General features: G+C 42.3%; 1 protein-coding gene across 1 annotated transcript; it reads left to right on the plus strand.

Annotated features, from left to right (window-relative positions):
- The first annotated feature begins 1,506 nt into the window (after positions 1–1,506).
- qsox1 (quiescin Q6 sulfhydryl oxidase 1) lies at positions 1,507–26,040 on the plus strand. The gene is made up of 13 exons (XM_063467013.1): positions 1,507–1,944; positions 2,800–2,900; positions 4,793–4,841; positions 5,163–5,265; positions 6,856–6,946; positions 7,073–7,218; positions 9,594–9,728; positions 9,815–9,944; positions 15,531–15,653; positions 17,107–17,242; positions 18,305–18,481; positions 23,113–23,274; positions 23,698–26,040. Exons 1-13 carry the CDS (start codon positions 1,656–1,658, stop codon positions 24,522–24,524), a joined length of 2,469 nt encoding a protein of 822 aa, XP_063323083.1. The 5' UTR covers positions 1,507–1,655; the 3' UTR covers positions 24,525–26,040.
- The last annotated feature ends 541 nt before the right edge of the window (positions 26,041–26,581 follow it).

Raw genomic sequence — 26,581 nt, forward strand, 5'->3', positions numbered from 1 at the left:
TTACAGTGCTGACGGCAGGATAACAAATGTTAAACTGTGCGACCGAACAGAGGTGTTGAGGTTTGTTTGCTGGTTTTTCCGTCTGAATGCTTTTGCGACGGTCGTGTCACATTGTTTTAGGGCGCAGTGGTGAGCCTATTGTAGCAAAGCTATGTGCAAATTAGCAGAAGAGTTGGAGATGCATCTCACTGCATCAGTGAATCGTTTTCATTTAAAAGAAAAAAAGTCATTCAACATAAAATCAACCAAGTTTGGGAAAATGAAGATTGTGTTTTTAATAACTTTACCATATTTACTGAAGTCCCATGCCTACAGTTACAGGCCTTCAAAATACGCAGGGCTGTGTTGAAGATCGTGGCCTTTGTTTTTCCAGCATAATGAGCACTCCTAACTTTAGTTTCAGGGCTGAAAAACACATTTAGGCTTTGTCTAAAAACTGCAAACTAATCAACTTTATATCAACCCAAGTGACACCAGCACGAGATTTTGTTTTTTCCTAACTGCTGAGTATCAGTTTTATTGGATTTATCACAGTTTCAGTAAAACTACACTTTTTCCCCCCTAAATTAGAGTCACCTCAAAACAAAACAAAACACGGATACCATCGATGTTTTATCTGTTTTCTTAAATTCACTGAAAACAACTCACAAAGTGTGTCCTGGGTAACTTTTAAAGGCTCATTTCACCTTGTAGGATACAAGTCTGGTCAAAACAAGCATACAACAAGGTCTCCTTTTTTTAACATACAGTTTGATTCTTAGCTGTGTTTCCTTCTGTGTCAAAGTTTCTAATATAGTCATACCTGAACAGTCAAATGCAGCTTATTCTGTGAAATGGTCTTCACTTTCATTTCTCCAAATAATCGAATTATTTTGCACAGACCTGTAAATTATCTCCAGCTCCCCCTACATGGAAGCATGTGTCTGTTTTCTGTTGTGGGTGGGTTTTGCACAGGTTTACTTCTATTTCTGCTCCCATTCAGTGTTGATTTAATAACTTTGTAGTCTTTGTGAGTCTATGAAGGCCGCCCCTCCCTGAGCCTGGTTCTGCTTGGTTTCTTCCTGTTAAAAGGGAGTTTTTCCTTCCCACCTTTGCCAAATGCTTGCTCAAGGACTGTTTTTTTATTGTTAGAGATCTTTCTTCATTAGTGTAGTGTGTTTACGTTATACATAAAAAGCTGGAAATAAACTGAATATTGTGTGTCTCTGCGGCTGTTTTGTTGAAGGACACCTGCCCTCAAAATGCAAAACTCTGTCTCGTCACAAAATTGTATCTTCTGCAGAAAACCACAAACTAAACACATAAAACTAAACGCGTGCTCGGACGCATATTACTTCGCAGTTAAGTCTGTACAGCCATTAAATGACATTTCCTGTATAGAGTCGTGTCCTGCACGTGACTTTAAATCGTCATGAATTAATAGTTTCATCTTATTTCAGCGTGCGTTTAAGGCGACGACAAATGGGGGATCGTGCGGAGTTGCGCTGTTTGTATGGCACTTTGGGTTTGCACGGCAGGGGGAGGACCCACGAAGCCCGGTGGGCATAAAAAGGCAGAGGCAGAAAAAGTTGTGACAAGTTTTGTGACAGCGGAGTGAGTGTGTGCGCTCAGAGAGACGACTCGGAGCTCCAGCAGCAGCAACTTGGAGGGGGAAGATGGCGCGGCGCTTCGGCCGTGCCACGTCTCGGTGTGAAGAAATACAAACACATCCCAGAAAGATGGCAACATCTGCGGTTTGGTTGTGCTTGTGTCTCCTTTTTCCGTCCACCGCGGAGGCCGGACTGTACACGGCTTCGGACCAGATCGTGTTGTTAACTCAGGAAAATGTGGAGTCTCTTTTGATCAACTCCACAGCTGCTATGGTCGTGGAGTTTTACGCTTCGTGGTGCGGACACTGTGTCGCCTTTTCTCCGACCTACAAAGCCCTGGCCACAGACATTAAAGGTGTGTACAGAGCAGCAGCAACATTTGAAAGCTTTCAGTAATTCTGACTCTCGTTGTGTCCACTTCCAGCTTTGCACAGCTGGCCTTGTTCGGTGCTTTAAAAAGAAGCTTCTGCTAAACATTTTAAGGATAAAAAATCTAAAGTTTAGTCTCTTTAAATATTTCCCGAGCTTCTTCTCTGCGCGGAAATGATGAGAACACCAAGCTGCACTTTCCATCTGTTAATTAGAGCATGTGATCTAATGAAAGTGGTTTTTATTTTGCTCGCTGCTCTCACATCCTCTCCAACTCAGAGTTGCTCCTGCAGCCGCTGCCAACGAAAATCTCACAGAACCATCCGAGCAAATATAATTAGGATGATGGTTAAGGGCAAAGTTTCTGATGATGGCTGGGGCCCAACACAGTCACAGGGTATTTCAGTCCAGTGTTTTCACTCACAGTCCACAGTGGCATCCATGGCTTGGCATGCTATCAAACGGCCTGCCTTGGAGGCAAAATAATTTCACAGTAGGATTTGTGGGGGGATTAGGAATGCTCGCAATGTAATGATTTTACACTGGGAGCAGCACCGGATGAGCCTTGGACCTCTGTCGGGTGTGTGAACTGCCACAATCCTGTTCGTGAAGCAAAGTTTCTAAAATGAATATCAAAGGGAAATGCTGCTCACCTGTAGCAGCTGACAGTTTGCTTATAGCGTAGAGGTTTTTATCCTAAAAAGCCCGTACCTTCTATATTGATTCATGGATCGAGACTAATTCGGGGCCCCATCCAGTGCTGATGGACTGTACACAGCAAAGTAGACTGTAAATAAATATTTACTGTGGGTCTGTCTCCCTCTGTTTGATGTCTGTTCAGAGTGGAAGCCGGCTGTGGATCTGGCAGCTATAGACTGCGCTGATCAGGAGAACGGGGAGATCTGCAAAACCTACAAAGTCCGAGGGTACCCCACAATAAAGGTTGTATGCTATATATGAACTGTCTGCATGGCTGTTTCTTCCTTTATGATGGGTGTTGTGTGGAAATTCACTCTTTCCACTAAAGTTGCTGATTATATGATGAATTATATGAAAAAGAGGCTGAATTAGACATCCAAAAACAGTGGCTCACTGTCTTGTCACAGCAGGAAAGTCTCATGTTCGAACCCCCTGAGTGGCAGGATGTTTCTGTGTGGTTCGCTTGTTTTTACCCTCCTTTGCTCTGGCAGGTTTTCTCAGGAGAAACTGACTCCCGTAGTTCCCTTGACTAAGCTTAGAGCTGTAGTTGGTCTCCAGGTGCTGCACCACAGCACGCTCACAATGAGTTAAAGGTAGATTTAAGATCTTACAGTGATCCACAAAGGATAACATAAAGAAAGTAAACAACTTTGTTCTCTGAATAAATCAAATCACAATTATTCAGACAGATTTTTTTTTTTTTTTAAATAAGAAAGTTGAAAAGAAATTGAAAAGGCAGTTTGTTGTTAACTCCTCAGTTTCACATGGTTGGGCATTGATATGGTTTTTATGTAACAGTTTGCATGTAGGGTGACCAAAGCCCCCCCCGCCCCCTTTAGATTTGAGCACACAGCATTTCTATCCCTCGTTCCCACCCCCTGTCCCACATACTGAGGCAATGTCCCACATTTTGATTTTGTTCTAGTTTTCAAAAGTAAACACTGTCAAATAGACACTTTACCAAGTCGGGCTTTTATTCAGTAGCTACAAAGAAAGCAGAGAGACCATCATCACAGACTGTCACTGTTTCGCTGCTTGTGCTGAAGTCACAGGTGTGCATATTTCACTAGAAGAGGCTGGAAACTTTCACAGAGGAAAAAGACATACTATTAAAATAAAGGCTGACACAACCTACAACTGTTACTCAGTGTTTTTGTCTTTTTCCCCCTCTCTATTCAATTTTCAGTTTTGCACTGGGGAAATAATGACGTGTCACAGTGTACGAGCGTACAAAAACCAGATGATTATCAGACAGAGTGTTTAAAAAAAAAAAAAAAAAAAAAAAGTAGCACAAAACTATCACAGAAACTGCAAATTGTGTTATACAAACATACTCGTCCTACTTTCAGCTTGTTGGGATCTGCTCGCCCTGTTTGCATTAAAGAATCCTGTTTAGAAATGAGTCCAGCACATTCCCCCATGCAGGGGTGGCACATGGAGATGGATCCCATGAAGGTCCATGCTTTTCCTTCTCAGCTCTTCCAACAGTGATGCCAAGATTTGATCATATTCTGCAGATGGTGGTTAAACCTTTGCATGAGTAACAGTCCCATTTTTTTACTCTTTGAATGAAATACTGTTATATTCACGGATCCCTGTTCTAGATTTTAATACTGTTGTAATTATGCATATTTTTTAAGGCAGTATGAAAATTGTGTGTGTATATATAAAAACAAACAATATTTTGTGTAGTTTGTCTTTTAGTAGTCTCAACATCAAGGCGTCATTTTGAAAACGGGGCAGTTATTCTTGTATTAGCTGCAGTATCTCGTCAGTCTGCCACATGCTGTGCAACAGCTCAACGTTTGCATGATCAGCAGCCACATCGCAGAAATTCAAACATCTACATTCATACTTGATTAGTCAGCAGAGAGTGTTCAAGCCTCAGCTCTTGCTCACGCATCAAAAGCCAATAAAACAAAGAGCTCCTTCTGTTTTGAACTTGCACTGGAGCTTTAACATCTGCTACTCATTTTAACAAGGAGAGGTCAAGAAGAGGGCTGCCCCCCCCCATCAGATATTACAGAACATGACTTTGCTTCACTCATAGCTGTGAGGCCCGTCTGATCAGATCTCACTTCTCTCTCTCGTCTTCTTTCTTAACTGAGACCTCCCTCTTTGTTTTCTCTTTTCAGTTCTTCCATGCCTACTCCAAGCCTGATTATGAAGGCCTGCCTTTTAGAGGTATTACTACACACAGAGAGGACACTCACCGAGCCTTCAGCTTGTTTTCTTGCAAACACCACCATAAATTGTCTTGTGTAGTCATGGTGTTATTTCAATATGCTTAACCCTCAGACTTCCTCCTGTTTTTTTCCTAATTATTTTGTCTTGGGTTAGCTCAAACATGTACTACATCAACTGTGCATCATTTATTTCACCAACCTGAGAGTACAGTTACCTTTTTTGGACTCGTTTGTATTGATGTTTTGGTAAATACGGATTTGTGTCAGTTTATGATTATCTGTAATAAAATGTATGCATTTTTGATTTATTTATTTTTAGACTTTAGCCGTAATGTTCAAGACCTCCGTCACAAGATCTTAGACAAATTGGAAACCCATGGTGAACCCTGGCCCCCTGCCTGCCCCCCACTGGAGCCCACCAGGTAAACACACAAGCAGAAACACTAGTTTCTGTAAATTTATTTTTATCAGCAGTTTTACAGTTGCAGTCTTATCGTCTGTTTAATCATCACTCACGACTGAACCCAGCTGATGTATCTGTAGTAACTCCTACACAGTTAAGGGTTCAGCAGCCCAACTTGGCACACAGGTGCATCTTAGGCCCCCGAGGGTTCTCATCTAATATGATATTATGATGTCTCTGTGTTGCCTAGCAACCACCTACCAAGGGGCTTAAATGACCAGCTGAAGGAATTAATGCGCATATAGCAACTTATAAAAGATTCTTATAACTTTAATTTTACAACAATAACATCCACAAAATGTATTTCTGCATGTCCCATACTTTTACAAGCATACAAAACATATGTTTCCACAAAACAAGTTCTATTTCAATATTTTTCACTTTTCTTTTGATTTGATTTGATTTGATATACCTTTATTAGTCCCACAAGGACTAACAGGGTAACAGTTCCTGTTACCCTGCCTTCATAAAATAACTTGTTGAATTTGTTTTTGTCCTCTTACCCGATTGTGTATACACCTTTGTTTATCTGTAGTCAGTAAAATTGAGCCTTTCCAGTATCTGTCATGTTCCCAGTGTATTTTTTTTTGTTGAACTTATTTCATATCTTCAACTTTCTGTGGATTTTGTAGTTTATTAGTGGCAGAATTGTTCCTATAAGCAAAAAAAAAAAAAAAGAACTGTTCACTTTAAATTTAAACAAGAGGTTAAAATAGTTTATTTCTAAAGTTTATGATAAATTCAGTTTGACTCAGAAGACTCCCCATTAGCTCATTATTACTACATGGCCGCCCTGGTGCCTACGTAGTGGCACACACGCATTCAGTATACAGACATGTGAACTAAAGCACGCATAGTTCAGCAGGGGAATGCCCAGGAAGTCTTTCTCTTCAGGTTTAAAGTGAAAGCGTCATGTTAGAGCAGAAATTCAGAAATGCAGTTGGGTTTGTTGTTTTCTTCCAAGCAAACAAAGAATTTCAAGCAGATTTTTATTTATTTATTTAATTTTTTTTCCGGTGGAGAAGATTTTGTTGTAAAGTTTTAGTATTTTAGGTGGAGGCAGAGAAATGACAGAAAGGTGGTGTTTTTGTTTGTGTTTTTTCATTTAGTTTATTTTTTCAAAAGAAAAATAAACTATCATACATTCTTGAAAAGCATGTAACACATTAAACACACGCATACCATTCTGCACCCTAAATACTTTTATTATGACCTTCTAGACACATAATGATTCATTTTTATTTATTTATCTTTGCTGATTTTTAAAAAGTCAGATGTGGAATTTCTCTCTCACTTGTTTTGTCTCTGTCTGTCTGTCTCTCTGTCTCTGTCTGTCTCTCTCTCTGTCTCTGTCTGTCTCTCTCTCTCTCCGTCTCTCTGTCTCTGTCTGTCTGTCTCTCTCTCTCTCTCTCTCTCTCTCTCTCTCTCTCTCTCTCTCTCTCTCTCTCTCTCTCTCTCTCTCTCTCTCTCTCTCTCTCTCTCTCTCTCTCTCTCTCTCTCTCTCTCTCTCTCTGTCTGTGTGTCTCTCTCTCTCCCCCCCTCCCTCCAGCCAAATGGAGGTTGACGTCTTCTTTGAGACAAACGATGTCAAACACCTGGCGCTCATCTTTGAAGATGCCACGTCGTACGTTGGCCGAGAGGTAACACGTCGGAGATGTGACTGAAACGTTTGCAGTGTTTGTTGTCAAACGGCGGCGTATTAACATTAAATAGGTCAGTGTTATGAAACATGGCGAGGTAAAGTGTGTGTGTGTTTTGTACGTTAGGTGACCCTGGACCTGTTACAGTTTGAGAGCATTGCGGTGCGCAGAGTCCTGAACACTGAGGAAAGCCTGGTGACCAAACTGGGCGTCACCGAGTTTCCATCCTGTTACCTTTATTATCCTGGAGGCAACTTCACCAGACTCAGAGTGTGAGAGTCTTTACAGTATCTACTGCATATCAAACTGCCTTTACTTTTAGAAAAAGTGACAAAATCAAGTTTATAAAACACATTTTTCTAGTATAAGGAAAATGAAAGGGCATTCAGCATGCTCTATAATAATACTGATGATCTTACGGAAAAAAATCAAAATATTTGAAACAACCCACACACTCCTTATCTAATGTTTTTACTCAGTTTGTCTAATCAACCTTGTTATTCAGGGATTTCCTTGATTTTTCTGACTGTTATTTGTTATTGTTCATTATTTGGTGACCTTGTTGTTTCCGTATAAACTTTTGAACATCATGAGAATTGGTCTAATCAGCGAGAAAGTGAAAACATCTCTGTGGGTGGGCAGAACTTTGGACTGTACAGCACAAACATAAAAGGGGATTATAGGTCTTTGTACGACGTGTCCTTCATGCGCTTTGGCCTCGCTGTACAGTTACTAGAGGAGAATACAGGTGAGAAAAGAGGGTAGCAGTGAGCACCAGTGCAGACTCGCGGGCGCAGTTTCCACTAGCACTCCACCAGTTTAGCACCACTATAAAACTGACCACACTATGTAAACACATAAGTGGAGGCAGCCAGCTAAAATGTGATAGTAACCTTGGCTAAGCACTAACAAGAACATAAGAAAGCCTAAGGCTCCAGTAGAAATGTCTGTTTCTCAGTCCAGGATTTTCTTTAAACACAGTTGTCTGTGAAGGTTCTCAGTCATCCAGGTCATCGTAGTCAAAGGAGTTTGCGCTTTTCTTTGCAAACTCCTTTGACTTTAAACACAGTTGTTCCTTGCCCAAAGCAATCAAACGTGAAACAGGCGCACAAAACTTAAAAATCTGATTTTCTGCATTATTATAATGAGGCCATTCTTTCTTGGAGGGATTATTTAACTGAGCTGAGGCAGTGAGCCCGAGAGAAGCACATGGATTGCTCACACTGGCTGTAGAAACATCTGCCACCTCATGAATATTGTGGAACTAGAAGGTCCGTGCCCTGCATGGATCTCTTACCTGTTTTCTTTCCTTTCAAACTGGGTCAGAGTTGCACAAACACCAAGTTTATTCCCCTTTGGTTGTCATTGTTCAACACGCGGCAGCACCGCTCTCTTCCGAAAAGCTTGGTAGTGTTCTCATTATCTGAACGCTATTCATGAGAATATTTTTAAACATCTGGCCTCTTAATGGGATCAGAGCATCAAAATCACTCCATTATTCACCATCATAAAGCGGCGCTGATCATTCCTCACCCTGCAAATTCATCTGCTGTTTATGCCTCTTTGTTTGGCTGTTTCAATAACTTGGCATGCAAAGAGGACTCTTTTTAGTTGACAAATGCAAAAAGGAAATGATTTATTGCTGTTTTATTTATTCACCCTCCATCTCTCCCCTTTCCAGCCCCCCTCATCTCCATCACTGTACAGAAGGGAGGTTTTTTAATTTCTTGCATGAAAACAATGCCATTGCTTTTCTGGCTTCACCTGCCAAACAAGCCCCAGCCACACACGGCGACAGATGGCCTCCCATCATCGCTGAATGTCTGATTGATCCTGGGAGAGCACAGTGGTGTGTGCCTGTGTTTGCGTGTCTGCGCGCGAGCGTGCGGGTGGCGTCTCACATCCTTCATGCATGTAATGTGTGCTGGTCCCAGGTGAATGCATTCCCTCTCAGTTCACCCTGATGCCTGCCTGCCTGCTGGCCCTGGGGATCGCTGGATGAATGGCTTTCCCTCCACATCTGTACACTCCCACACACACGCAGGTGTAATTGAGTCCCAGGCTGGTGTGAGTAAGCGTTGGCCCCGAGTATCCATCCTCCTTATTACCATCCTGTTCAAGTTTTACGATGCTCTCGCTCGCTCTTTCTCCCTCTCTCGTTCTCCCTCCCTCTCTCTCCGTCCGTGACAAGGAGAGAAGGAAAATGAGGGGAGGATGTGAGGGATGGAGGGTGGTGAGCGCTTTAATGCTTGTGGTTCTGGTTGCAGGGTTATCACATGCCTAAATGATCAGCCATATCTCTCTCTCCTACTTACCCTGGCACCATCTGCCTAGTATTTAAAATGCATTCCCGTAAGTGTGTAAAATATATGGCCGTGAAAAATACAGGTCGTAAAATGGGTTTTATGGCGTTGGACTGCTGAGACAAAAGATTGAAACTGAAATTAAAAAACTAAACAGAAAACTGCTTTTTGAGGTTCGCTGCAGATATGGACACCTTAATGTTACTCAGGTGTGATTGTTGCACTTCTCAGTGTGCACGTCTCTGTGCACAGATGCACTTTCACACTGAAAACTCCACTAAGAATCTAAACATCCTGTATTAACCTGTGTAAGTGATGGCCTCACTTCTCCCTTTCTCCCATAGTGACATTGAGGCTCGTGCCTTCTACTCTTATGCCCTCCAGAGGCTACCGGGGGTGGTGCGGTCAGGGAAGCCTCCACCAGTCTCCACCGAACTCCTTAAAAACAACACAGAGGATCCCTGGAGACCGTTCGACAAGTATGAATGAGACACAACATCCACAAACATCTTTACTGACTCTGTCATATTTCGCCTTGATGTGATTGTTTGCTTTTTGCACTCAGGTTCAGGGTGTATATGGCAGATCTGGAGTCAACGCTGCACTACTCCCTGCGTGTTGAGCTGGGCGCTCAGTCTGTTTTCCAAGGGCGGGCACTGACTTCTCTCAAGGCTTACATCTCTGTCTTGGCCAAGGTACAGTTAGCAGAATTTTCAGACACAGCAAGTACAAAAAACAGCAGATTTGTATTTTTTTTAAAGCAGTTTGCTCCTCATTGTCTGACTGGATTTGTTATCTTGACGTGTACTGACTACTGAAAACTGTTGTGGTCAGAAAAGCATTAAATTGTTTGTTTCTAGATATTGATAAAAATAAACTAAAAATAATCAGTTTTAGCAAATCTGCTGAACATGAACTTGCTTCATCAGGCAATGTTGTAGCTCAAGTCCTGCAGTTGCAGCAGGTCACCACTAGGTGGAGATTGAGACAGCAGAATGTTGGTTCACGCTGCAGATTTGAGTTTTCCTGTTCCAGCGTTTGGCTTTTGTTTTCCTTCGCACACGTTATTAACTTTGGTCTCCATTACTTTGTTACAGTTATATCCTGTTGTGCGTACTGTTGTTTGTATGCGCACTCATAAACACACAAAAACATGTCAGAAAGCCGGAGTGAATGGCACTGACTAGAACAGAAGTCCAAAGACTCTCGTGGGCATTGTCGACCCCCTTGATGGTGCCTCTCAGGGGAATTGAAGCGTGGCTGCCACCAGCTTGCTGCCCACAGGCTTTAAACATACCCCCCCCCCCCCCGCTCATGCTGTATTCCTGCTAGTGGTTTCACACAAGCATTTCTGTAAATATTTGTGACCATGCCAGTCTTGTGGGTGCGTGTGAGTGATGTTTGTCTCTCACTGTCATTTGTTACCCTTTCCTCCTTTTTTTTTTTTTTTTTTTTTTTTTTTCTCCCAAAAATTTCACAGTGTCTCCACTTTTTTTACCGCCCTGCCTTTGGCTGCATTCTTACACCTCTATTTGTTAAATCCTTTCTGTGTGAAGTGTGCCAGCCAGGCAAACATGTTGTGATGATGAGGCCTGACCTGCTATCCCTGTTCCTGTTGGCTACAGACCAGCCTGTTTCACTGCCCTAGTCCGCCACCAATCTCTCTGATTATATCTCGCTCTCTAGGGAGGCATCGTAGAGAGCCATCCCTGTCAGTGTGTGTGTGGCAGAGCACTGTGGCCTCCTATTAGCTCCAGTTTGTTTAGTGAATAGCAGCAGGTCCCAGTGGTATTTTTAGCATGCCCCCACCCCTTACCAGAATGGAGCGGCAGCCCAGCGGGGCTTTATGTTGCTGAGGAGGGCGTCATTGTTACAGCCGACCGCCACTCGACGGCCCTTATTGACATTTGACTGAGAGGTCTCGCTGCATGGTGAGAATGCTTTAAGCCAGACTCAGTGTTTGGAGTTGTGGTTTGTGAGACCGGGTTGGACACGAGAGCGGAGGAAATGCCTGCAGGTCATGTTTACAGTGCAGCCAGCTGGATAATCTTTGACTCGCTTTTTTGGTTCGTCTAAAATCACTCACTTTCAAACTGTTCTCTGCACCTGATTACTAAAGCGCTACGTTTAAAACGAAACACAAAAACACACACAACACCTGAGCGCCACGTGTGAGTCATGTGATTAGATTAGAGTGAAAGTGACTCACGATGGCCTGACCTTTAATGTCAGTGTTATTTCACTCTGCTGTCATGCTCCTTAATCATGACTCTTTAATATGAACTGAACCACACAGTGAGTGGAAAGCTCCATGCACAGGCTCACATATGCCTACAAGTAATGCTTTCAGTATTAATTTAATCAGCATATTCATTTCATTCTCTTCTGCGTATCCAGTTAATTAATTTGTCTAAAAAGTCTGAAAATTATAGTTTTAAGGGATTCTAATGATTGTTCAGTTTTTCATCAACTAAGACAAGAAAACCAATAAATATATAAAATATTTATTATACAAATAGCTGTGTGTCCTTTGCCTCCTGAGCATCTTCTTTCATGGATTCATTTTTTTAATTAGTCTGCTTTGTCAAAGAATCACACTTCCATGAATTCTTTCTTTCTTCTCCATAATCATGCAATCGTCACATCTCTGTGCCACATGTTGTAGATGGCAGCCGTGACATCTTTTCGTTTTTGCACCCAGTCGTAATATTACTAGATTTACTATCTTGTCAGGCTGGAGCCGGATTTATGAATCCTCTACATGTATATGAGGATTAAAAAAGTGGATCTTGGGAAGCATGAGAGCATTACAGCGAGGTTTTTAAGGATTACACCTCTATCCTGCTTTTCTCGAAAGAAGCCCTTCAGCCCAGAGGGGACAAAGGGGCTGAGGAATAAAACAAAGAATTAAGAGGAGGGGTTTAGTCTAAAGAAACACAGACTTCTGCCTTCTCACGCCACGGCCCAGGACATAATGTATAAAAGTGCCTCTGCTGCCAAGATTGCCTTGGCTTTTCTTAAAATTAGCTGTCCAGATAATTATGAATCATATTACAGATTTAATGAGCATTCCCTCAGAATTTGTCAATTCGCTTTGATGTATTTTGTACGCGTGTGTGTGTGTGTGTGTGAGGATGAGGCTGCTGTTTTCTGGTTTCCACTCGGGCACGTGTCTGCAGTAGATTATCGAGGGCCTTCACCCCTGGCTTCCACCCCCGGCCTGGCCTGGTCTCCCCTGTTAGAGCCAACAGATGCCTCCCTCTCAAGACCCTCACCACAAGGAGCTTGCGGTTTCTCAAGTGCTGCTGATACTAATCGGATCAGGAATGACATATTGCCAGGGTGAATGGGATTGTCATGGTCCAACTGGGATGGGTGCAGGAGGGGGTGCAGGGTGGAAGGAGGTGAAGTGTTTGTGCACATTGTGCAGATACAGCGGACAGATACAGATGATACAGATGAAGATCTCTGGAGCAGAGAGATGCAGAGATCATAAAAGTAGTAGCAAAAGAAAATCAATAATCAGCAGGGGTCCCTCATTCAGAATTTCATCCATAAATGAATCATTTTAATCGTCCTGTCAGCTGAATGGTTTTATTTTGTTAATATATTGCCAGTATAATTTCTCCTGATGCCAGCCTACTGTTGCTGATAATATTTATGAAGTGAAAAAGAAAAAGCACACAATGACATTTTAGTTTAATAATTAACAAAAAATTTTTTTAAACAAGGAAACTTGTTAAATGCTGCAGTGTTGCCTGCATTATTTTAAGCAGCTATTGGTGAAAACTGACTGATTGTGAACCAGGCCAGGCCAGGCCAGGCAGACAGGAAGGATGAAGCTTTATTTGATCAATGTGAGCAAACTGAAACCGTCTGAGTCTTTTTTTTTTTTTTTTCCTTTTTAAATTTTCATTTCACACGATTACCAAACCTGCACAGCTCATGAATAGGGCTGCTTGGTGATGCCGACCTAAACCCATTAGTGGAAAACATCTGCGTTTTCTCCTCTGGTTAAATTCATATGGCTGTTTAATGAGCTTTTCCAACCAGTTGGCATTCAGACCTCGGATCCACACCTAAACCTATTATCACTGTGCCACCAGAGCAGCAAACGTCACAAGCCTTTGTGCTGCTCTTTACATCCCAACTTTCCAACTTTGTGTACGTGTGTATGGAGGCGGGGCTTGGTGAGTCAGGCTACAGGATTATGTGTGCTCTCATCTGGTTTCTTTATTTGTAATTATATAATTATTTATAAGGCAGTCAAACCTGCGCATGATGTCAGCTTTTTATTTGAGCTGGAGATCTGAGTTTCATGAACACTGATCTTGTCTCCAATTAATTACTTAACAAGTAACTCTGAAACTGCAGAAAACCCTCAGTTTACCTCTGTATACTCAGTCATACACTTGTCTATTAATGGATTATAAAAAAAGTATAGTGAAAGGTTGTGCTCAGAGTTATTAGTGCTTTGCTATAAGGGACACACGTGTTGGAGCAGGACTCTTAGCACTTAGCAAATCGCAGCAGGTTTGATGAAGTGGGAATAACGCACAGATCAGTGTGTGGTGAATAGCAGGCCGTATACTGCGCGCTGCAATGTGTGTTTATATGCAGGCGTGTTCCCATGAACAGACATCCTCCCCTGCTTTGTTGTTCTTGCCTCGTATTGCTTCCAGAGGCCCAGTGCGTTCGTAAAAACGGTAGACGTGATAAGTTGTGGAAAAAAGCTTTATGCCCTTGCTGTGTCTGTTTCTGAGAAACGAGACGTTATCATAACCTATTCCAGAGAGAGGCTTAATGTAAGAATAGGAAGCACATTAAGCCAAAGTTTATTAAAGTGGTCTTGTCTCTCTGACAGTCAGAAAGCCCCACGCCTCAGCTGTTTCTATTGTCAGTATCGCTTGTGTGAAGACGTGTTTTCTGTGTGTGTCTTAAGGCTGTCATCACTGGTCTCAGACACCCATCAGCTGGATTTCCTCTCCCTCTTCGTTTACCCACTTTGCTAGTTACAGTGTCACGTTTCTTTACAGCTGTGCCTGTTGCCAAGGTGACGTGAGGAGTAAATGTACAACAGGAGAAAGCCCGAGTGAGGAACACCTAAGTGGTTGTTAGTGGCTTAGGAAATGGATCTTAATGAATGAAGAGGCTTAAGCTTGGCTTTTGTCACATTTACTGAAATTCTTTAAAGGTGCTGAGCAGGAACAAACCTTAAACCACAATCTTTTGTAAAGCTTGTGAAATATTAGGAAAAAACCCGGGTGAAGACGTCACATAGCTTATTTTTATCATTATATTATTCTTTCTTTCCATAGCTTCTTTCTAAACCAGAGCTACAGGGTGTTTTTTAAAAGTAGACATGTAATAATTAAAGATGGTGTAAAAATGTTATCTTTAAAAAAGCCAAACTTCTTCTTTTATTTTTTTAAACAGAGATATAAGTGGTTTGCTCTAAAAGTAAATCTAATCACTGAGGCTAAAACCACGACTGCATCTCCCCCTTTGTTTTAAGCCTGGACATGTAGCAGTTCTCTGAGGGGTCTGGGGGCAGTACAGGGTGTTTGGAGATTTCAAAGTAATCAGCAAAAAACTAAATTTGACGTAAATGGGAAGCCCATGGTGTTTTCCATCAAACTGCATCATTTAGGCATGCATACAATGACTTCCAATAATCCTAATAATCTGGAGGTATTATTCAGAAGCACTGCTCGGACCTTTGCAGTATTTCTACTGCTGGTTGAAACTGAGATGTTGATTTGAAAACGTGTTTTAGCTGGTGAGTGGCACTATCAGAAACATGTTCAGGACTTGGGTTTTAATGAATCAGGCTGAATTGGATGTAATGGATACAAACAGATGTTTCATTTAAGATGGATTTTTCTGGCTCTAGTTTAAGTTGCATGTTTAGCTCATAACATGAATCAAATTAGTTGTAGAAACTTTGTGCACGTATTGGAAGTGGAAAACACCATAAAGCATTTAAATTTCAGCTGGAATCATTATTGCATTAATGTAATCTATACTGCAGTCTAACAACACAAATGTAATTAGAGTGAGTGGCGTGCATGAAATGAGATTTCTGGTTCTCGAACTACGTATACAGTGACAGCCTGAGTGTTAAGTCTCTTATTCCAGTAATGAATCGATAGATTCAAACCTGCAACTATTCCCCAAAATGCCCTTCATTTTCTAGTCTGTTTACTGGAACTCATTAGAGTTTTTTTCCTTGTATGTATTGCGAACCATGAATGTATTGTTCTTTGCTCTTCCTTATGCAGTACTTCCCAGGCCGTACTATAGTCACGAACCTGCTGAAGGATTTAAACTCCTGGCTACAGAAGCAGACTGGAGATCGCATTTCATACGAAGCATTTAAAGAAAAACTGGAAAATGATGCACAGGTAAGCTCTGACAGGGACAAATTATACATTATTATTAAAATGAATTTGGTGCATCCGAATTATTTGTAGTAACGTTGTTTATGTCTGTGGCATTCACTGGTTTCAAAAATAGTTTGTAGTTTGCAGACTACATTTAGAAAGTACATAAATGCAAGCGGAGAACAGGTTTTTTGTTAGCCAAAGCAGCCAATGAAAGGAAGGGAGAGGAGAGAGTACCAGACAGATGAGCAGCTGCAGGGAGAACAGAGGGCAGGTCATCACAAAATACACCCAGTGTGATGTCCGAGCGTCTGGCTGGGAGTAGCCTCGTCGTTCTGCTTAGCCACAAGGTCACTTGTCAGCCCGGACACTTAATCAGTTCAGAGGCAGCACAATAATTTGTCAAAGAAATGCCAAAATGGGCATAAAAAAATACATCTTAAAAAACCCTTTTGTACAAGTTTAGGGGTAGAAAAATATTCTTAAAGATGAGCATCCAGATGTTGCCGTATCTACTTTGCGCTTGTCTCTGTGCCAGCGCATGCAGCTGGAAATCTATGTGCTGTTGTCTTTGGAATGAAGCCCGCGTGCCTCCGGTGTACAGCTGCTCACAAATTGAAAGACTCACTTACTTACATCATTAGCTTTTAGCAGGCAAATCAATGGATCAATGAATCAATGAGAAGGTATGAATAGACTCGGAGGAAATGGACTCTGCACCAAATCTTTACTATTGACATCTGAGTAACCCTGTCAATCAAGCCAGTGATGGCAATGCAGTGCAACGAGTGCAACGACTTTATGTCAGAGAAAATATGTTGTTGAATTCAACTGTGGCTCATGGTTAGAGATGCGGATAGCTTCTGTTCATTAGTGGAGGGCTGAGCCATTAACCTGAGATTGACTTCTCATTGATCAGGAAACTCCACGCAGCAGCTTTCATTAAGTTGAACGGATCTCGAGATACTGGAGAAACTCTTTACTTTTAGAGGGCCTTTTTGAGTTTTGTCTCATTTAGAGGAAAAGCCTGGTGATACTTTCCAGCTTCTCTGAACACTAAGACAGTTTCTTTCCTTTGAAGAATCATAAAATGGGTCTCCCTTTTGTTGAAAACCCCCCCACATTTCCTAAAAAGCTGAATAGAGTTTGCCAAGAAGCTCTAGTGACCACACGAGGTTAAGTAATCCATTTGTTCAGGTCCGTTTTCATCTGCAGAGTCGGGCCTGTCCAGAGGTGTTTGCAGGGGTTTGTGCAGAGATGCAGCAGATCTCATGTTCACTGGAATAAGAGATCAGTGTTCAGGTTTATAATAAATTAGGCCTCCTGCTTCAGTTCAACAGAACTTTATTTTAAAACAACGAGGAAGAAAATGTGATTTCCTTTATTTAGCTTGTTTGTTTGTTTGTTTCCTGGCCTTACTTCACATTTATCTGTAATTTGATTTTTCTTCTGTTTTTCTTTTTGTTTCTCTCAGTCTCCAAATTCTACGCTGCCAGACGGCGTGAGGTGGGTGGGCTGTCAGGGTTCACAGCCCCACTTCAGACGTTATCCCTGTGGGGTGTGGACTCTCTTCCATGTTCTTACTGTTCAAGCTAACGGCAAAGGCTCAGGTACACACACAGTTTGTGTTGCAATGAATTAAAAGGTCATTGAGAGGTCAAAAATGCAGTGGAAGACTGAGGATGAGAGAGCTTTGTAAACACATGAACTCTGGTTTGGCCTTTTTCCTTCCCAACAGTGATCCTGATCTGACAGAGATGAGTTAGTTTATGTTTTCATTTTTAACGGTTCAAATTGAGCCTAATTGTTTGTGTGAAAAGGGATTATTTTAGATTAGTGGAATGTGAGTGGTTAATAAAAATAGGAGGCAGATGACCAGAGGCTCCGCTCCTGGCAGGGACGTTAATCTCCCTTCAGTACACACAGAGACATGCACACTCATATACATCCACACCGAGGTTAATCCCCAGGTTTACAGACCATTATGTGACCTGCAGATGGACTGGCCAAAAATGGTGTCCATCTGGCCCACCGCAGACCACCACGGCTTAAAGGGCGCATGCATACACACTAACACACACTTCTGACTATCAGAGAAAATATCATTTATCCATATCCGCATACACCCATACAGTATCAAAGGTGCCTTCCACAGGCCTATCGTTATTTTCATAAAAGGCTTAAAGCTCCTGTCCGTGCTCTCACCAGCTGATTGGTGAACATCTAAAGGATCTGCTAAGCTGAGAACAAAAGCAAACGGCTAAAGGGAAATATGTTTGCGGGCTGCTGAAGTCCTGAGACAACAGCCGGGCCACCATTCACATAGAGCGTTAACGGCCTTTAATCTCCAGATTGCATTATCCCATTCATCTCAATATGGGGGTTAACCCAGCTCTGGGTGACTCCCACGTAATCGTGGGAATCCAGCGGGTGGTGGATCCTCGCTGCCGCTGGCAAACCTTCAGGAGGTGCATGCTCAGGTGCATTTTTGCAGTTGTGACCTCATTTAGATGTGCCTGTGATTGTGAGTGACTTTGGAGGAAATGACAGATTTAATAAATGCTACAGTAAAGTTGAATTTAAACTTATTGTAATGTATTTTAAAGCATTGTGCACTGTCTTTAAAGAAAAAACGAGCAACAGTTTGTTCCTCATCTGCTTTTCCCCTTCAGATCCTCAGGAGGTGCTGCGTGCGATGAGAAGCTACGTCCACAACTTCTTTGGCTGCAGGGAGTGTGCGGGACACTTTGAGAACATGGCAGCAGAGACTCTGGAGCAGGTGAACTCACTGCCCACAGCAGTCTTGTGGTTGTGGTCCAGACACAACGTGGTCAACAACAGACTGGCAGGTAGGAGTTGGCTCGGTCATCTGTCGCTTCTTTGTAGAATCTTCTTTTCCATCTTTCAGCTCTCAAACTTTAATGATGTTAAAATGTCTCTGATCTTCTATCGTGGAACTAATTTCTGATTTAAAACAAACTAACATACAGTAACACGGCTTTAAATAAAAGTGTGAGGCACCCCAAAGTGAGCATGGTTTAACAAATATTAGATAAACTAACAGAAAGCCAAGTTGTATGTGGTGGAAACCCACAATTTAAAAAAAGATGAGAAATGCAGTCCAAGCCACTAGTGTTTAAACTGGTGACGTAATGTTTAATCGACTGAATGATGCTGAAGAGATCTGTTTGAAAAACCACGTAACCTAAAACCAGTTTATTTGTTTAAATATGGAGATGATAAAATGAAATGTTCAGGTGGTTTATCTGACAAACAAGCACATTTAAGATGTTGCACTTGTTGCATTATAATGGCATTTTTCATTACTGGACCACATGGATTAATCATTGATTAAAAATAAATTGATGGTTTGTTGCAGCCTCTGCAATAATGTACGTTAGATCAAAGTAAGTCTCTTTTAAACTTTACTTTACTCCCTCCCACTTTTCCCATCACATACTTCCCTCTTTCTTCGTTACTCTGTCTGTTCATCCAGACCAATGGGATCATGACTATCGCCTTCCTGTGTGTGTGTGTGTGTGTGTGTGTGTGTGTGTGTGTGTGTGTGTGTGTGTGTGTGTGTCTGTGTGTGTGTGTGTGTCTGTGTGTGTGTGTGTGTCCAGCTTCCCCTCGTGGTCACTTAGTCTTCGTAATACGACTAAAAGAGGCTGAGGGGAGGAAGGATGGATCCTCAGATCAGACACCAGCTGTCACCACGTCTTAGCCCTCCAAGTATCATCTGCTTCCACCTCGCCCATTTTCTCCTGACCCCCCCCCCCCCTCTGCCATCTCCCATTCTCTCACACCCAGTGTACCCCCACTGTTGTCTGAATGGCCATTCCTTATTTATAATCCATGCCAGATTATGGTTTTATATTCTGCTTCATCAAGTAATATCTTTTACTGCTGCCTACAAATAAAATCCATATCTAATGTTGAACATAACTTTCTCTGTATTTCCAGGTTTGTCCGTCCTTCTCGGTTCAGATTTCTAAATATAGTCTTTTAGTTTTCGCTCTGTCAGCAAATTCCTCTTTTCACATCAGGCACAAGTGCTAAACAGCTCCGGAGTGTCTCTCCTCCCTTTTCTGTGTTCATGATTTTATTAGGCGTGGCGTGGTCATTAACAGCCTACTTTGTTAAATCACTGCCTTTTGTTTGTGTTTCTTTGACTGCCCCCTCTTCTATCTAAGGGACAGCTTGTGTCCTCAGCAGCAGAGGCCAGCAGTGCACCCGTCCCCGCGGCTCCTCAGACAGTTAAACACCATCTAACCTCCCCCTTCATGCATCCATCTTTCCTCTTCTCCTGTAGCTTACACTCTTTCCACTCACCATCCCCTGGGACTCATATCCTCTGCTTGACAAGTAATAGTGCAGCATCCTCAAAGCGGGCCGGATCCTCACAGCCGGCCCGCTTTGCGTACAATTCCCAGGGTAATGTGTGACAGCAGGTGGCAAACACCATGACACAAGCCACACACACTTCCTTTTTTTTTTCCTCCCCTTTTCCCTCCGTATGGGTCAAGTTGTCGCGTGTTGGGGGGGGGGCACTGAGGTTAAATCGGGCGAATCAGAAGGGGAGAGCGAGGGAGGAGCCGAGGGTTTGGCAGCGTTTGTTGCAGTGAGTGGCGGCGTCTCCCCGAGGAAAGCGCGCTCCATCCACTCAACCCCTCCCCTCCTTGCCTAAAGTGGAGCTCTTTAGCAGGCCTCCCCGCCCCTCCTTTCAGAAGCAGCCATGCATGAAAGAGCAGCTATTTGTAAAGCAGCCCAACAATTAATTTAGCTGGCAACAAAGAGGCCCCAGGGCCCTCGGCCTTCTTGCACTGGCAGAATTAAGACTGGTGGCAGCTCAGTCCTGTTGCTGCTTGTCAACAGCTGAGACTGATTCACATTTTTACAGATGGAATAGCATTGCTGCTGCAGCGGGTCCAGCTGCCTCCTGGACCGTGTGCTTTGGGATGTTTTTGTTGGTTGTGGATGATTCCCCTAAAATTCTATCACACTTGTGTAATTTTTTTTTTCACAGTAAGATCAAATGGAGAAAAAACAAACAACGAATGATGCATAAAAATGTTCCTTATTTATTAAAATCCTCACTATTGCTTCTGTGTGGAAGCATAGTTTCTGTTTTTGTTAAAGCGTCATTACCCGGACATTGTGCGAGCACAGCTACGTGCCTTTATCTGAAACCTTGGTGTTTTCTTGTTTGCTTTTTCTTTACCCACACAGTCTATTCAAGATACATGAATACTACTGAGGTTTGCTGTAAATCTGACACTTTAAACAAAATCACAAGTGCATGTCAAATCAGAATTGGCTTGTTGTGCACGTCCCAGTAAATGTAAACATAACGCACACACACAGGACGACAGCTTGGTTAAATAGCATAAACTAACTCAAACATGCAGCTATTGCAAACAAATAAGTAAATGATAAATAAAAATGTCAAGTTAAACTTTTAAAGCAACATTTTTTTTCCAAAAAATATTTGTCCAATAAAACCTTTCCAGGTAATGAGAGAATTTCATAATAAAAAGTATAGATTGCATAACAACTTTGCTAAATGAAATGATCTAAAATGAGCAAAAGTCAGAAAGTAGTTCCATAAAGAGCACGTGTAACCTGAATGAATCGGGCTAGATGTTCACACATTCCAGTTAAAACAAGAAATATTGATATTTATTACCCAACCCCAGCAGAAATTCTGATATACAATAAACAATCCCTAAATGAGTTTTTCCTCTCCAATTATTTAAATAAGCATGAAATCTTGACTGTTAGCCCCCTTCACCCACACCCCTGCACCTGAAGCTATGCTGGTGGAATACACTGTTTGGTGTGGTTGCAGGATTATTGCTGAAGAAGCTAGTTTGACGTGCTGAACAATACATATTTATACCCGATGAATATGTATGCCTGGCAGTGATGACATCTCGGTGACGGGCTATTGTGGCAATCTGGATATGGCTACTGTGGCTAAAGTCACCCTGGCTGCAAACGTGGCGAGCTGATTAGACTAAGGAAGGAGATGCAAGGCATACTGGATGTGTGTGCACGTGTACCCTCACCTGCTGAAATGTTTAAAAGCCCCCCTTCACTCTCACTCTCTCACACACACACAGCCACCCATTCAGCACACAGTAAAATTGATGTATCCTTTATGTAAAGTACTGTATGCAGAGTACAAACACACATGCATATGACTGAGATTAATCTTGAGCAGTAGAGAGAAGGGGGAGTAGAGGTGGTGGAGGTGGATGTAAATTGACAGTCCTGTAAAGTGACAGACCTGCTGCTCTGCACCCCCCGCCCTTCTTTTCTCCAACACAAACCAACACACACACTCAGACACACAATGGCCTGCTGGTGACAACAAGCAATTCATTACTAGATGCTGCCCTGTGTGTGGGTGTACGTGTCTTCTGCCAGTGTGTTTGCAAGCATACAAAGGCCGAGTGATGTGAGTGATGAGCGGCGTTGGTGGGCAGCGGCTACATAAAAGAAAACATGTTAAAGGAGAAAGTTTCTAATTCATTAGAAGGGCAGCTCCCCGCTGAGGCTTCTCTTGGTCTCATGTTCAATTTGGAGATTGGACTTTGCTTTCAAAGGGGTGTAAAGGGACAAGACAGGTGGTTCAGAGCACCAAGGTCTGCTGCCTGAAAACAGGGTGGGTGTATGTGTGTGGGCGGGTGGGTGCGCGTATGAGTGGGGAAGCTGTCCACTTTGGCCACATCTATTATCTCACCATCCCTCCCACTGGGACATCCCAGAAGCCCATTGATCATTGTTAGACCCTGCCATACGAGCGCGCACACACAAGTGCACACAAAAATATCAATCCATAGATTACATGCACACACACCCAGACAGATGATTTACATATACACTCTTAAATACATACATACACATATGCATATAGGCACTTAGTTTTTACGAGCACTGTGACAAGATCAAATGGGTTCAGCGCAGATTGCATCCAGTCCTCAAAGCACTTACATCCTGCTGTCAGTGTGCACCAACAACAGAAGAAGCATCTGACTGGAAGTCGCTTCATCTGCTACAGACAGTCTCTGAGTTTGTTAGTGTGACTCTGAGGCTGTGAAAGAAGCCATTGAGACTGTCTACATTTTTTTTTTTTTTTAAATCTCTTGAATACTTGAGATCTGTAAGCAGTGTGAATACAGAAAAAAGGCTATTTTTATGTTAAAATTGTAACATTAACTGTAAGATTTCTCTCTTTGTTGTAAAAGGGATAAAAATGATATCAATAATAAAGTGTAGTACATCTTTCTGAATGAAATGATCATAAATGTAGAAGGAAGATGTGAGGTTTACTTCTGAGGCCTGACAGTGCAGTGCATGTAACTCGCAGTGATAGTTGATCCTTATTTCCTGTCTGTTGTTGCATGTTTGATATTCTCCCAGTAACAAAGCGCTTAAGGCTCCACTGTGCGATCTGCTCACTCTGTTTCTTTTGCAGGTGCTTTGAGTGAAGATCCTCAATTTCCAAAGATCCAGTGGCCTCCACCCGACATGTGTTCAGCCTGCCATGCAGTAAAGGACAACGGGGAGCACACGTGGAACCTGACGGAGGTTCTCAAGTTCCTGTTGACCTACTTCTCCTCCGACAGAATCCTCACAGGTTTGACTGAAAACATTTTATGCACAGAACTTTGCCAAACTGGGAGGTCAGAAATTAGACTGATCCAAAAAAGTAAAAACTAAAAAAAATACCTTTTCAAAAAATGTCGTTGGGCAGTTTGCATACCTGTTCATCAATACCTGGATGCCTGTTACACATATATAAAGCAGTGTTGTTTACTAATTGAATTTTTAATGCATTTAATAACTGACTGCTAAATTTGAAGAGATATCTAAATCATGCTAAATTTCTAAGTGTAAACTAGTAACTCTGTATCTTAAGTTCAAATGGGATTAAATGTTCCTTCATATAGTCTGAGAAGATTTGGTCCTAGATTCATAAAGTGTAATTTTTGGAAAGTTGGTGAAGGGAGAACCGCATATGTTTTATTTGTTTTGGGGTTTTTTCCCCTTTTCCCATCAGACTACCTGGAGAGTGAAAGCCAGATTTTGGAAAAACAGATGGAGAAACATGCCAGCCAGCAGGTAGTTCACATAGCTGAGAGACACACAGAGAGAAGAGCCAGGGAGGCCTTGGACTTCAGAAAAAATCCTCTGGAAACAGAACCCACTGTGCAGGAGGAAGAGGAAGAAAAAGGCGGGGAGGTGGAGGAAGAGGAAGAAGACCCACAAGATGAAACCGCAGCAGAGGAAGAAGAGGAAGATGAAGAGGATGGACTAGCAGGTGACATGGTAGGAAGATCGTCTGAGCCAGCGCCTTGGGCCAAGCCTGAAATGGAGCTGGGTCGTGACCGACAGCAGGCTCGGAAGAGACCGAGCTTTGTGAGAATGAGGAGAGACCCACAGGAGGACATTGTGGATCTCGACTCGTTTGTCAACCAGCACTACAAGGCCAAGGCGCTGCAGATGGCTACCTCCACCCGAGTTAAACGACGCAGCCTGCAGAGAAAGGAAGAGCCGGAGCCCGGGCCTGTGTTTGGGCTTGGCATGGAGCTGGGCGCAGGGTTGGGGATGGTGGGTCTGGAACCAATGGATGCAGGCTTTGATCTGGATTTTGCGCGGCCAAGGAAGCGGCTGCAGAAGCGAGACGTGGCGGGCCAGTACTTTGGTCAGGAGGCTGAGCTGAGCCACAAGGGACGCTTGATGTCCGTGTTGAGCATTGGCTTCTCGAAAGTGGACATCAGCTTGTGTGTCTTCCTTTATTTCCTGTCCTCCCTGTGTCTTCTGGTCATGTACCTTTTCTTCAAAAACCGCCTCAGACGACGGCGGCCTAAAATCTCCCTCCCCTGAGCCAAAATGTGTGCTAATTTCACCTGAGTCATAACAAAGATTAACATTCATTTGGTTAATGTCTCCTAAGTTTGAGTGCACTGCACACAAATAAAAAATGCTGCCCTCCATAACTGTCCACTTAAATGTTACCTGCAGTGACACATTTTACTGTGAATTCCACTATTTTCTGTCCAACTAGAGAGGAGGAGAAGGGAAAATTAGCAAGTTTCTTTCAAAAAAATCAGGACAGTCATGATTTTATTTTCCGTGCAGCCTGCAGAGAATTTGAGGCGCCACACTGACTGTGGAAAAAATGTGTGTTTAGATGTATATTTACATTAAATAAAGGAAAATCAGTTTTTGTCACCACTTTAAACCCCAATATGAGCTGAAATGTTTTCTGTAATCTGTGTGATATAGATACGGTGCTGAAAAATGTATTAGATCACCTGTCATCAAAAACAAGAAAACACAAATATTTTAGAAATGTATCAAAAAGCTTGTTTATAGCTAACAACTGTTATTCATTAGGCAAAATAAACGAAATTCATGTTTTTAATCCCAAATTTGAGCCGGCACAGTGGACTTGAGAGAGGAGTCAGAAATTAATCGGGTAAAGTATTAAACCACCAAAACATTTTTTTTTCTGCAGGAATGCAAGCAAATAGCTTTAATTTGGCGTCTTGATTGGAAAATGATGTGCGTTATTATCTTATTATTATTGTATTTTTTTTGTAAAATTGTAAATCTGAAAATTCATATGACAATTTTATTTTCAGTTCATTTTTATTTATATAGCACCAAATCACAAGTCACTTCAAGGTGCTTGATATTATAAAGGTAAAGACTCTACAATAGTACAGAGAGAACCCCACCAATCAGATAAACCCCCTCTGAGCAGGCGCCTGGGTGACAGTGGGAAGGAAAATTGGCGGATTAACAGAAACACAGATGATTTTGGAAATTACCAATACTGTTAGTTATGGCATAAACCTGTACTGGGTGGTCTAATAAGTTTCAGCTGTGTTTGGTTTTCTTTCACTTTTGGTGGATTTTTAAATTTACTGCTTTTGTTACTGTTTTCTGTCAGATTCCCTCCTTAATGGTGTTGTGTGGCTGGGAATTTAGTAACATTACGTTTGTTTTAGTTGCTTTTTCATTTCAGTCACAATTTTGTGAATTTACACGCACTAACGGTTAAATGAACTTTGAGTGATTCAGAGCAGTCGTGTTGAATCTTAAATTATTGCTGAAAACTGTGACTCGACCAGAGAGAAGCAGATGAGCTGCATTGGTCCAAATTACACTTGAGCTTGACATAATGTCTTTGAATATTACATCACACTGAGTCCACGTAATAGCCACTCTGGTTCTTGAAGTGGAGTGAGGAATATGTTCACACTGGACGAGGATTTGGATTAATCAGGTTTTGTTTTTGTTTTCTTGGCTGGGGTCCATGAATGATGAAGCGCTGCTCTTCTTCAATGTTTCCATTTGCTTCGGTCTGAATCAATAAAATTATTTTTGATAAGGATTTTCGTCTATTGTTTCCTTGTTCTGAAGTGTCGGTCATGTTAAACGTGATCGTAAATGCCGTCTGTGTTGTCTTTAATGTCGAAATATGTTTTTGTTACAGGTTTGAAAATGACTTCCTGTTGTTCTAGGTCAAAACAAAAAACAATCAGGACATGGCAAGAAGGAGAAGGGTGTTACATGTAGAAATGGGGGTTAAACCATGCAAGGTTGAAGGAAAAAGCCTGTTGCCATCTGCTGTGCAGCGCAAGCTAAATCCTAACAATTTCATTGGGATTATAGCAAGTGAGTAATCCAGCTTTCCTTTAGGACTAGAGAGGAGAGATTACCCTTGAGGATTAGCTCCCAGCAGATAATAAACTTTATTAAAATGCAATCGGCTTTCATGAGGCTTCTTCCATCCTCTCCGACACACACACACACTTGGAGGTGGGCTCTGCTGAGGAAGGGCAACGGCAGACCCTCAGGGGCGGTAACATGATGGGATAAGGGGTGGATGAAAGGGGAGGGGGGGGGGGGGTAAATGGATGGATGGATGGAGG

This window comes from Pelmatolapia mariae, linkage group LG23 (genome assembly GCF_036321145.2).
Source record: "Pelmatolapia mariae isolate MD_Pm_ZW linkage group LG23, Pm_UMD_F_2, whole genome shotgun sequence".
In the NCBI taxonomy this organism is placed as follows: domain Eukaryota; kingdom Metazoa; phylum Chordata; class Actinopteri; order Cichliformes; family Cichlidae; genus Pelmatolapia; species Pelmatolapia mariae.